The sequence below is a fragment of the Mirounga leonina genome, unplaced genomic scaffold (assembly GCF_011800145.1).
Source record: "Mirounga leonina isolate KUSES-001 unplaced genomic scaffold, KU_Mleo_1.0 Mir_91, whole genome shotgun sequence".
NCBI classification, from domain to species: domain Eukaryota; kingdom Metazoa; phylum Chordata; class Mammalia; order Carnivora; family Phocidae; genus Mirounga; species Mirounga leonina.
The window spans coordinates 15,283,506-15,296,060 of record NW_023270839.1 but is presented as its reverse complement, the minus strand read 5'-3'; the positions used below and the strand labels follow the sequence as shown (position 1 = coordinate 15,296,060).

The 12,555-nt window shown below is 40.1% G+C and overlaps 1 protein-coding gene across 1 annotated transcript in view; it reads right to left on the bottom strand.

Moving 5' to 3' along the window:
* The window catches only part of TMCO5A (transmembrane and coiled-coil domains 5A), a 16,243-nt gene extending 7,638 nt beyond the window's left edge, over positions 1 to 8,605 (bottom strand). The window contains exons 1-8 of the mRNA XM_034994596.1: positions 8,571 to 8,605; positions 7,226 to 7,375; positions 6,683 to 6,806; positions 6,253 to 6,303; positions 5,467 to 5,538; positions 1,773 to 1,829; positions 1,324 to 1,383; positions 834 to 898 (exon numbers count right to left, since the gene is read on the bottom strand). Coding sequence (XP_034850487.1) covers positions 834 to 898; positions 1,324 to 1,383; positions 1,773 to 1,829; positions 5,467 to 5,538; positions 6,253 to 6,303; positions 6,683 to 6,806; positions 7,226 to 7,375; positions 8,571 to 8,605 — 614 coding nt within the window. The remainder of the gene's footprint in view (positions 1 to 833; positions 899 to 1,323; positions 1,384 to 1,772; positions 1,830 to 5,466; positions 5,539 to 6,252; positions 6,304 to 6,682; positions 6,807 to 7,225; positions 7,376 to 8,570) is intronic.
* Positions 8,606 to 12,555: the final 3,950 nt, after the last annotated feature.

The window sequence follows — 12,555 nt, the reverse complement described above, 5'->3', positions numbered from 1 at the left end:
ACTGGGTGTTATGCACAAACAATCATGGAACACTACATCTAAAACTAACGATGTAATGTATGGGGATTAACATAAGAATAAAAAAAAAGTGAATAGGCTATTGCAGATTGAAGAGAGTTGAATGTATGATAGACTCTTAGTGCCTATTCACTATATGCTCCACTTTCAAATAAATCCATTTCTTTTCATTCTCAAAAAAAAAAAAAAAAGATTTAACTTCTAAAGAGGGTCAGGAAATGAAAGTGAGGTTTTTTGGCTTTAGTTTCTCACTATTTAGACTCTTTTGATAAATTCCAGGATTAATTTTTTGGAGGTGGGCTTTTCTCTATTATTTCTAATTTTTAAAGTTTGTAGTTTCATATAGTATGGTTTGGTTTCATAATATGATAGCCCTAGTTTGTATCTAGAGATTAGTTTCATGTCTATTCCATATGGTTGTTTCTATATATTTTGGGGAAGTGAGGATGATATTAATTTTAGTTCTTTTTTGTAGAATTTAAATGGAATGCCCTTTTTATCAAGGTGCCAGACCACCAAACCCTTTTTAAAGCACATGTTCCTTCCCTTAATATAAACCCAAATAACTGGTAATGTGAAAAATTATGAAGGAAGGTGTATGTCTGCAGTCTTTTAAGAAAGATGGGAGGACTTGCATTTTAAAATGGGTGTGGCTTAGTAGGGATCTAATAGCTCACTAAAAGAGGGGAAGGTTATATGGTGTTGGGGCTCACTCAATTCCAAATAGGAATTGGTCAGAGAAAAGTTTGCTCTGACCCAGGCTGAGATGGAGTTACCACTAAAACCAGGATGTTCCTTTGTTTGCCAAAGCTCACACTTCTCTCTCAAGGAACTGAGTCTCTAGTTCTTCTTCTATTTTCCTCAGAGTTTCCTGGTACTTCTTCATAGAGAAATAAAAGAAACCACAGTTACTAGCCAGAAGCTTTATGCTCTTTCTAATCATAATAAGCATGTATTACACTACATTGCCATGTGAATGGTTGGTATTCCCATGCCATTTTGTCTCCTTTCCCAGTCCCCCAGCCTTCCACTACTCCAGATCTCTCACTGCACGTCACCACTGGGCAGATGCCTGCAGTTATTGGGATTATAAATAGGAAAAAGTGCTCATTATTAATTTAAGAGCACAGAGCTTGGGAGACTAGGGCACTAATAGAATGATTCTGGTGGTAGAGTGTCGTCCTCCCTAAAGGCCTTTGTGATGCCACCTTGAAGAATTAAAATTGTTGTTCTTTGAAAAGCCTGGTTTCATTTCATCCTGTACCTTAACAAACCCATTGCTATCCCTTTACTGAGAAACTGTACCTTTATGCAGAGGGCCTGATCTTCACAGAGCTGGGCCACAAATGCATAATCTTCCATTACCTGGGAAGCCAAAATTCAATCTTAAATTTTGCTCAGTAAATTGCTATAAGAACAGCAGTGTACTTGCTTCCTTTTAGGCCCCAGGCCCTAAATGTGCTTTTCTAATTGTTCTAAATATGTATTTGCTGTACATATAAACTCATATCTTTTTTTAAGGATAAAAAAGCTGTATTTTATAGTCCCAATGAGAATTATTTGGGGACAGTTGGGAGAAAAATAGATACTAATTTATTGAAGATATAGCTGGAAGGTATCCTATAAAAAATGTTAAAGAGAAGGTGATCTGGGGGGCTGTATTCACACAATCTAATACATTCCTTCAATTTGTGTGACCAAGGATCAAGATTTCCTTCCTTTGGGAGAAGTAACATTGAAGTTATTGTCATTACCTTGGCTAGCTCTTTCTCTTGGTCTGCACAGGAAGCTTCCAGCTGTTGTAACTTGGCCTACAGAAAGTGAAGGAGACTGGTAACTCAGCCAGGCAAAAGCAGGATTCCATTCTGAAATGGGATCTTAAAGGTTATCTTACAGGTGGTTCAAGTACCTCAGGACCAATTTCAGATGTCTTTTTAATGGAGGGGAGTCAAACTTGAGGTGAGATGACTCTTGAGTTGAATTTAAATATAAATATTAGCCAAATGGAGATCTGGAAGAAATATTTCCCATGCAGAGTTTCCAGCAAGGACCAAGACTGTGAAATAGCACAAATTGGTGTGTATGAAGAAGTTATGTGGCAGGAACATAGGGGAGATTGGTAAGAATGAGATGGGGTGGGGAAAGGTAGCCACGTATGAGATTATGTAGGGCCTTACAGCTTCTGGAGATTTTGATTCTTTATTCTTTTTTTTTATTTTAAGATTTTATTTATTTATTTGACAGAGAGAGAGAGAGAGAGAGAGAGAGAGAGAGAGAGAGAGAACAAGCAGGGGGAGTGGCAGGCAGAGGGAGAGGGAGAAGCAGCTCCCTGAGGAGCAAGGAGCCCAATGCGGGGCTTGATCCCAGGACCCCAGGATCATGACCTGAGCCGAAGGCAGTCGCTTAACCAACTGAGGCACCCAGGTGCCTCTTGATTCTTTATTCTAATTGCAGTGAGAAGCCAGGTGAGAGCTTGAAGTTGTAAAGACACAATCTGGTTTGTGTTCTTTCTAAAGAAGAGTTTTTTCCTATGTGTGGAAGGTATATTGTTTAGGGGTAAGTGTAAAAGCAAGAGGACTAGTTAGGAGTCTACTTTAGCCTCCAGGTGAGGATTTAGGGTGGCTTGCAAAAGGGTGGTAGTTATAGTACTCGTAGATAAAGAGGAATAGATGCATTTAAGATATATCCTATGGGCAGAGGGGACATACTGCAGTCTTTCCTCCCTTCCCTTTTCAGTTCTATTATTCCCACTCTCATCTAGCTACCATTATTTCACGTTTGGACTCCTCTAACAGTTCCTTTCCCCTCCAGGGGATTACATCTAGGGCCAAAGAGCTGAATGTCCTAAGGGCTATATTTTATTTAAATGGAAAATTTTTATTTTATTTTTTCAATTTTTTATTTAAATTCTGGTTAGTTAACATACAGTGCAATATTGGTTTCAGGAGTAGAATTTAGTCATTCATCACTTACATACAACATCCAGTGTCCATCATAACAAGTGTCTTCCTTAATGCCCATCCCCCATCTAGCCCATTCCCCACCTACTTCCCTTCATCAGCCCTCAATTTGTTCTCTGTTTTTTTTTTTTTTTAAGATTTTATTTATTTATTTAATTGACAGAGGGAGAGAGACAGTGAGAGAGGGAACACAAGCAGGGGGGAGTGGGAGAGGGAGAAGCAGGCTTCCCACTGAGCAGGGATCTGGATGCGGGGCTCGATCCCAGGACCCTGGAATCATGACCTGAGCCGAAGGCAGTCGCTTAACCAACTGAGCCACCCAGGCGCCCCTTGTTCTCTATTGTTAAGAGTCTCTTATGGCTTGTTTCTCTCTCTCTTTTTTCCCCCCTCCCATATGTTCCTCTGTTTTGTTTCTTAAATTCCACATATGAGTGAAATCATATGGTATTTATTTTTCTCTGACTTATTTCACTTGCTAAGGGCTGTATTTTAAAGATTTATTTATTTTAGAGAGAGAGAGAGTGAACATAGGGAGAGGGGCAGAGAGAGAGAGAGAGAGAGAGAGAGAGAGAATCTGCAAGCAGATTACACGCTCAGCCTGGTGTCTGACATGGGGCTTGATCCTAGGACCCTGAGATCATGACCTGAGCTGAAACCAAGAGTCAGATGCTTACCTGACTGAACCACCAGGCACCCCTAAGGACTGTATTTTAAAGACAGTGGTCTGAGTCACAAGGAGTTGAGGCAGGCATCCTATTAAACTACTGAACTGATCACCAGCATGCAAGAGGAACAGAAGCAACAGAGATTATGTATATTTCATAGAATTAGAGATACCACCTGAGAATTCTACAAAATAGGTGGGCAGAAGGGAGTAATTCAAAGGGTTGATAATACTCTGGAACTCTTTAGGGCTGGGCTGAGTGCTGCCAGGAAAATAATGGCCAATGTTATACTGGGAACTCTCTATCTAGAGTCTATCGGAATCAGCTCACCTGACGTGGCCAGCATAGCCAGACTTAAAGTGTCAGCACTAGTTTCTGGCAGGCTTTCTGTTAGCAAAACTTGTTTTGGGCAGAGGAAGGAAGAAAATCAATCTGATTGCTGCAGTTTTATGGCAAGGATAGTCAAGGAGCCTCACATTCCTTTCTAGTCTAGTTCGAATTTATTCCTGAGATACAAACAGGCTTCCAGATTTCTTTCTTTCCAAATAAGTTTCCTTAATGGGCATGCCCAAGCAAGCTTACTTGATGGCTTTGGACTTCCTCTTTTTTTATGGCTATCAACACTAATTTGGCCAACAGAACATAGGGCAGTAATGCTCTCTTCTTTCATTTTCTATTTTTAGTGTGTCCATATCTTCAGAGGCTTTATGCACACAGCGTGGGCTTAAGTATTGGCTTAAATGTGGGTTTAAGAAGCAAGAGAGATTGAGAAATAGGGACAATCTGTTTAAAAGCCCATTATATATTATACTGTTAAGTAGTGAAACATAATTTTTATCTTTATAGAGACTGAAAAAGTCTCTCTTTATTTGTTCTTATATGAAATATATAAAAATAACTATCAATTTAAGAAAAAAGAAGCAAAGGGGCACCTGGCTGACTCAGTCAAAAGAGCATGCAACTCTTGATCTCAGGGTCATGAGTTTGAATCCCACGTTTGATATAGAGATTACTAAATCATCATCATCATCATCATCATCATCATCATCATCATTTTTAAAAAAAGAAGCAAAAGAGAAATTAGGTAAGGCAAGGACAAAGAGATAATCCTACAGAAATGATCAAGTAAGAACTTTATCTGCTGTCTGAATAAAAAAGTCTAAATCTTATATCTTTGATCAGATGGGTTGTGGTTGTGCTCAAGTTCTTAGCTCTGGAACACAATTAGGGAAATGCTAAGCACTATATGATGCACTTAGGAGAGGTCACTATATACTTGAAGGACCAATTGAATGAATCCTTTTCTGGATTGGAGTCAATGACAGGGTGTGTAAATTACCTAGCACAGTAGATTTACAAATCTAAACTCTGCCTCTGTGAATTCATATATGTGCTTCAGCCAGACACTTAAATAATCACCTTAAAATTGTTTTAGAACTCCCCCAAAATAGTATTTTATATACACAATTTCATTCAATTTTCAAACCGAGGCTGGGAGGGACTGATTAAATTGCCCATTCATATATCATTCTAAGTACCTCTGGGGCCAGGATTTAAATGAGGGACTTCAACTGCCTCTAATGTTAATATACATTTGTGCATTTGTGTTCTGCTCTTTTTGATGGAGAGAGAACAAAATATATGGCTTCAGAGTGAAATTCCTTACTAAGGGCAGAGGAGAATTAAGCACTTAGCAGCTGAGGCTTAAGCCTGGCATGGCTGAAACTACAAAGAATTTGTCCCAACTTTGACAGTGTTTCCACTTGAAGGCTTGTTTCCTGGTCATGCAGCCCAAACCCCTTCGAGATTGCTTTTTTGTTTACCTTTGACTCTTCTGGGGATCCCTTTGTATTGTCTTGTTCACACTTGGTTGCCTTATGTGATTTTCTTGTAAGCTATGGGTTCAAATAGAAAAAATACATTTCAAATTAAAAAAAAAATCAAATTAAAAAATATGGAAGACAAAGACATTCTCTGGTGTGTGGAGCCAGGAACTTGGCCTTGATTAAAGCTGCCAGGAGATGGTCCCTTGGTGGATACTTGGTGTCTTTGGGAACATCTTTATTCTACCTCCATCTTCTCATTAGTTTTGACCACCAAAACTAGAGTTTGCTCAAAAGCAGGAATACTTCCCTGAACCCCCTAATCCATGCTGGATTACTCAGGGCTGCAGGCATGGGTAAGAAAGTAGAGTAATCATAAAGAAGTCCACTGTGTTTTGACCAGGAGTTGAGGTAGAGGGAATACCTGGACAAAGAAGAGGGAGCTTTTTGGCATTAAGTATTTTTAAAAGTCTCTAGTGCAAGTAAAATTAACCTCTCACCACAAGGGTCCCAGTCAATTCCTTCAACAGAGTGTCTGTTGGAATCCATTTCTTTGTGATAGAATGAAGAACCCATGGGATCACTGAATACCTGGAATACCCTATGCACTCTTTTCACCTGACACTTGCAGGCAAAATCCATGGCATTTAGGTCATGAGGTTCAGCCTCAGGAGAGTGGAGCAGGAGTAGTACCCATCCCCAGCACAGGCCTCATTTTCCCTCCCTTGCCTCTTTGATGACTGGGGCTGCTTGGGGACACCCAGGAACACAAGAGCCCCACCCCACCTTTCTTTGAAGTTCTGCTATACTGTGGACCAGAGTTTCATTCTTCCTATCCTGTTGAGAGAAAGCAGAGTGTAAGTGTGCATCTGCATACCATCATCTGCTTTTATTCAGTTGATTGTTCTCCATTTCACCCCAGCGATATTTTCCTGCAGTAACTGTACCTTCCTGCATATTGTCAGGTAAAGGACCTGTGGTTTGTTCTCAGTATGGACACACCAGCTTACCAGGGATCACCACATGCAGGGCTTCCTGGTAATATTAAATATTACCAGAGAAACCCTACCCTCCACACATCCCCTTCCCATGCAAGAACACATTCTGCCATGACTTTGGAGTTGGCTATTCTTTGTATGTAAAAAGGAGACACTATTTTATCTGACAGTGCTGAGGAATAAAACCTATCAAATGACTCTTCCCTCTTTTTGCTTACGAGTCTAGCTGTTTCTTCTTCCAGCTCCTGCAAGGCTTTTTCCCTCTCCACTGCGGTGCAATTCTCCTTCTCCCACTCCTCATCTTCAGCCAAGTCTCCGGTCTGAGTGATCTCATTTTCCAGCCTGGATAACATAAGCACACACTATGAGGAATGACAGCCTTCAAACTGATAAAACACATGTCAGTTTTAAGGGTATTTTGATGTAAATACAAATCTCAAGTTGGAAATCCTTTCTTTCCTGGATCCTTAGGATAATAATCACTTTAAAGATAAGACAAGCAAGATTCACATGATTCCCATGTCAGACACCCCAGTGTTCTTTCAGATCAGGTAAGTATCACTCATTCTCTTAGGATTCTTTTTGAAACTTGCTATATTTCAGGGTTTGAGCCACAGACAAACACCAAAGAATGCAGAAGAATTTTTTTTTGTTATATAAGATACAGGTTGCCAGAGTAAGCTGGAAAATTCAGTTTTGTTTCTTTTCCTCCACCCGGTTCTTTGGATTATGAACATCCCTCATGAAGCCCCAACACTCACCTCTGAATCTCATTTTCTTTCTTGTGGATTTTGAGAAGAAGTTCCTGATTTGCTTCATCTATTCTCTGCATATCCCTTTCAAGGTCCATGTTCAAACTGTTAATGTTCCTCTTTGACTGGACCAATCTTAAGATTTCCACTTTCTCTGACCTATAAACTCAGCCCCCAAAATGAACAAGGGACAGTTATCTTAAGATCAATAACCTTTGTACCAAAGAGGATATCTAGAAGACATGTAACTCATTAGCCTGGCTATTTCTGGGAGTGTACTTTTCCTTTTTCATTTTTATGAATTTGTATTTCTTAATTATGTTCTACAATTTGTTTCAGTAATTCTTTTTTTTAAAGATTTTATTTATTCATGAGAGAGAGGGAGAGGGAGAGAGAGGGAGAGGGAGAAGCAGGCTCCCCGCTGAGCAGGGAGCCTGATGCAGGACTCGATCCCAGGACCCCAGGATCATGACCTGAGCTGAAAGCAGATGCTTAACCATCTGAGCCACGCAGGCACCCTGTTTCAGTAATTCTTAACTCATTCAGCAAGGGAGGTTTTACCCAGCCTTTCTCGTCCAAAGTGTTCAGCATAATAGTGCACCTCCACTTTGGTTCCAGGAGAAGTTTTGCTTCCTTAAATAGCCTTTTGCATTGGAGAGAATGGTTTCTCAAATTGTTCACAAAACCTGCTCATGCGATACACTTTTATCACGTACTTTTATTCAGTTAGCTGGTACATGATTTATGGTTGGACCCTGCTTTATGCAGAGCCACAAGAAGTTTCCACCACCAGTTAGGGCTTCACTCTTTTCCCACCTCCCACATCTGAAAACTTCACTGCCTGCTAGAAAGCTTGAGAATCTACTATGGGAGTCACTCCATTGAGCACACACAGAAGTAATCCAGGCATTCACTTTCAAGAGCGCAGACATTTTTTTGAAGTAAATTTGAATGAAATAATGGTAACTTAATGCTAGTGTAGTCTAGAAAGTTATCTGGCACATGAGAACCTCTCAATAAATTTTTCATTTTCTTGTGTGCCACTTAATTAATTGGTTTCTCTCTAAAATGATTAACTGGAAATAAGATAGTGAGGCAGAGGGAATTTTGAGTAGGCATGAGGGATGATTTTGGAAGAGAAAAGTCCTACCTTGAAAGGGCTGGCTTGGATGGGGGATTTGCAATGGCTATCACTTCAGGAGGGCATGGGGCCCTTGGGGCGGAGTGCAGTGAAGGATGGATGGATAGGAGCTGAAGGAAAGAGGGAGACTAGAAGATGAAGAAAGGAATCAACAACAGACATGCTTCATACCTTGGTCCTTGGATGTGGCTTTGCATAATCATGACTACTTACTCATAATCTAGCTGATTGTTCTTGTGTTCTTCCATTGTAGATTCCCTAAAATACCAGCAGAGATGTATCTAATGAATTGGGGAAATAGGTCTATTTATAAAACACAGTAACTACCTGAGAGTCCCAGAAGATAGGAATAAAGTTAAGTTAACTGGTTTCCTTCCTCCCACTTCTACATTTTGGACATAATAAAACTTAGCCTTCTGATTCTTTTGCCCATGATATGATTATGCCTCAGTAAGGATACAGTGAAGATAGAGCGTTAGTGCTGGAAAATGCAATATATATCCAGCTAGCCATATACTGAGATGATTCACCAACACAAAATCCTTTGAAAATGTTTACATGGCAATAGGAATCAACAGAGGTTATCAGTTGTTCTTAAATCTCTTTTTTTTTCCCCTCTGTGCCCAGCTGCTTCTCTTAAGACCCCATGAGCATGGATACATGTGCATAACTGCCCTGAAAAATAATCTCTTGCTTTCTTGCCTGGCTTCTGCAAGGATCTCCAGATATTAAGATCTCTAGTATTAAATAAGACTCAGAAAAAATAAGCAGGAGTAAATAATTTGGCTTATTCTGATACTTAGTTGCCTCCTTTTCTCCAATAAACTCTACCTCCCTTCTGATGTCTTCTTGATTCTGCCCTAGTCTGTTAGCCTCTGAAGAGTTTAATCTTTTCCCACTGGAACCATCCAATAGAATCTCAGAACCTTCCATCGGGTCATGAGTTGGCTATTGACATAGGTTGGGTGGGGCAGTATGTCACAGTAGGGTGGGTGGCAATGGTTTCTCATCATTTGTGCCAAGTTCAGAGCCTAGATGGATACATGTTTCATGGCCAACTCTTCCCTTTGGTGGTGGTAGTTTAAATGGTTCTGATTTCTAGGCAGTTTGAAGGGATAGCCTCTGTCTTTATTTCTCTGGCAGATTGAGCACTTTCCCTGCCCAAGTATGACTTACGTGGGAGCTCTGGGTCCTAATACCAGCAGCCCAATCCCATAAAGTAGCCAACTAACTACTCATTCATTCAACAAACAGTGAAACTTTGTAGGAGCACCTATTTTTGCCAGGCTCTGTTCTAAGTACTAGGGACACATAGTGAATAAAATAGCCCAAAGCCCCTGCCTTTATGGAGTTTACATTCTAGGGTGTGTATGTCGGAGGGATGGGAAGGGGTAACACAAGCAACAAAATAAATGAGTAAGTTTATCTTATCTGGTATGTACATTTTGGCCAGATTCTGCACAATTTGTAACTTTTTGCACGTGCAAATCACAGAAACCTGGAAGTTTCAGATCTTGACTTAATAAGGACTGCATTGAGTTGATTTGTGGGCCAGAGTGACTTCTTAACATACTGTAGTTTCTAACAAACTATTTGTAAAATTAATGGCCTCTGATGACCCCCATTACCATCTCCCTTCTTCCTGAAAGAAGGCATTTCATTGCTTTATGAAGCTGTACACAGAAGAGTAATTAAGTAACAATTCAGGCCAATGGCCTCTCCTAGGAATTAATGGTAGGGAGAGTTCATTAACCCCAGCTGGTTATAGCTTCTCCAGGAAATGCCCTGGACCAAGGTTATCGTAGCAATTAATGTATTGGATAGAGACTTTAACTGGGATAAAAATAAAGCTCTATCTATCTCCTTCCTGGGGAGCTTTTCTCCTTGAGGGACTACCAAAGGCAAGCCCATAGGAGCAACAGAACCCCAAGCCTGGGGCCTTGTATGGGATGAAGACAACAGATTGCCATTAGTGAGAACTGCTAAATCAAGGTAAAAACAGGGCCTTGGGGGCAAATTAAGGTCCTTGATATAAGCCTTCCTGCTATTTGGGAGGTGGCTTTTGATTAACACCCAGTACAGCTTTGGGGCAGCTGTTTCCACCTTGTTAACTTTTCCATGCCGTACCCTGCCCTGCGCAAAAGAGTCATGGAGAGATGCAGATTTTGCTGCATTGCTGCCAGGGATGCAGTGGCCTTTATGTGGAAGTCTGCTGTGCAAACAGCCTCTTTGCACAGGCTGGATATTTGGGCTCTTTTTGCTGGGGCTTCCCCCTTCTGCACAAGGGCCCTGGTCAGGTACATGGGTCCCTGATAGGCTGCCTGGGCCCTGATCCTTTCTGCTGCCTCATGGGGATGGACACCTATTTCTTCTGCTCACTTCACTTGTCCTCACTTTACTTTGGCAAAATCAACTCAGATATTTTTACAAATGAGCCTGGTTTTGAGGTTCATAGCCACGCAAGGCTATAGAACCTCATTTTAGATCTGTTTTCAAATACAGAATCAAGTACACTATTTTCCTTATGTCCTTACTTATTTTTAGTGACTGTTTCTGTACAGTGTTTAGGCTCATAAAATCTTTGAATTTCCTTTCAGAAGTCTTCTCAGAATAGCTTTCTCAAAAGCAGAAACTTGAATTAAACTGAAATGTGAAACAAAAAAAAAAAAGAGAAAGAGAGAATATATCAGTAATTAATGTTGTCATTATTTAATATCCAGTAAACTATGGTAGTTTAAATTGACAAAAAGTTATGTATTTTCTTTTAAAACTGAATCTTTCTAAATTTATTGCGTCATTGCTATTACAACAGCAGTCAGGAACTAAAAATGAAAGTTCATCAAAGCTCTCACTTCAGGGGCGCCTGAGTGGCTCAGTCATTAAGTGTCTGCCTTCGGCTCAGGTCATGATCCCAGGGTTTTGGGATTGAGCCCCGTGTCAGGGTCCCTGCTCTGCGGGAAGACTGCTTCTCCCTCTCCCACTCCCCCTGCTTGTGTTCCCTCTCTCGCTGTGTCTCTCTCTCTCTGTCAAATAAATAAATAAAATCTTTATAAAAAAGATCTCACTTCAGCAAAAACCCTGTATTTTTTCCAAGTTTTCTTTCTTTTTTTTGCCTGTTAACCATCTTTTATAGTTATCATAGAATAGATATACTGTGGTATTTTGCCTTTTCACTTAATATTTTTTATGAACTTCTCCCAGGTTGCTGCATACTTTCTATAATTATAATTTTATTTTATTTTATTTTTTTAAAGATTTTATTTATTTGAGGAAGAGAATGAGAGAGAGAGAGAGCATGAGAGGGGGAGGGTGAGAGGGAAAAGCAGACTCCCTGCTGAGCAGGGAGCCCCATGTAGGACTAGATCCTGGGACTCCAGGATCATGACCTGAGCTGAAGGCAGTCATTTAACCAACTGAGCCACCCAGGCACCCCTATAATTATAATTTTAATCACTTCATAAAGTTCTGCTCAGTTGATAATATTCATAATCTGCTTCATCATACCCTTCTCATCATACTATTTATCTTTTGTATACCTATCTTCTCTTGAAGGCCAGGATAGTACCTATATTAACTTTTTAGAGCTGCCATAAAGTACTACCACAGACTGGGTGGCTTAAACAACTGAAATTTATTTTCTCACAATTCTGGAGGCTATGAGTCCTGAACAGAGACCACATCTCTTAATATTTTCTGGTTCATTCTTCTGTAAGCCTAGGAAAGTATAATAGGAAGAGGACATTTCCTCGATTGTAACACAGGGCTGGTATTAGGGACCAGCAGGTATTCAGGGTGTCTCACCTGTTAGTGGCATAATTTTTGTTTTCAATGAGGTCATTTCAGAAGTAACCATGCTTAATCTCTGCTTTGATAACTCTGCTTTATTTTAAATTTGCTTCTGTAGCTTTAATTTAAAAAGTTTGCAGTTAGGAAGTGATCATTAAATGGAGGGTTCTTAAAAGGGATAACTAGGGCCTCTGCAAGCTAACATTTGGTGAAAATGTTACACTGAAATCTAGTGTAATTTTATACTCCCTTCTCAGTTCTTCTGTGTTCTTTCTGCTGTGTACTGGGAACACCTTTAAACTTGCCAGTTGGTCCCCTTTGATCATTACAGAGAAGTCTTTCATACATTGAGAAGTTAGGATGTCTTTAACAGAAGTAATATTATGCTCGAATATTTATACTATGAGTGACG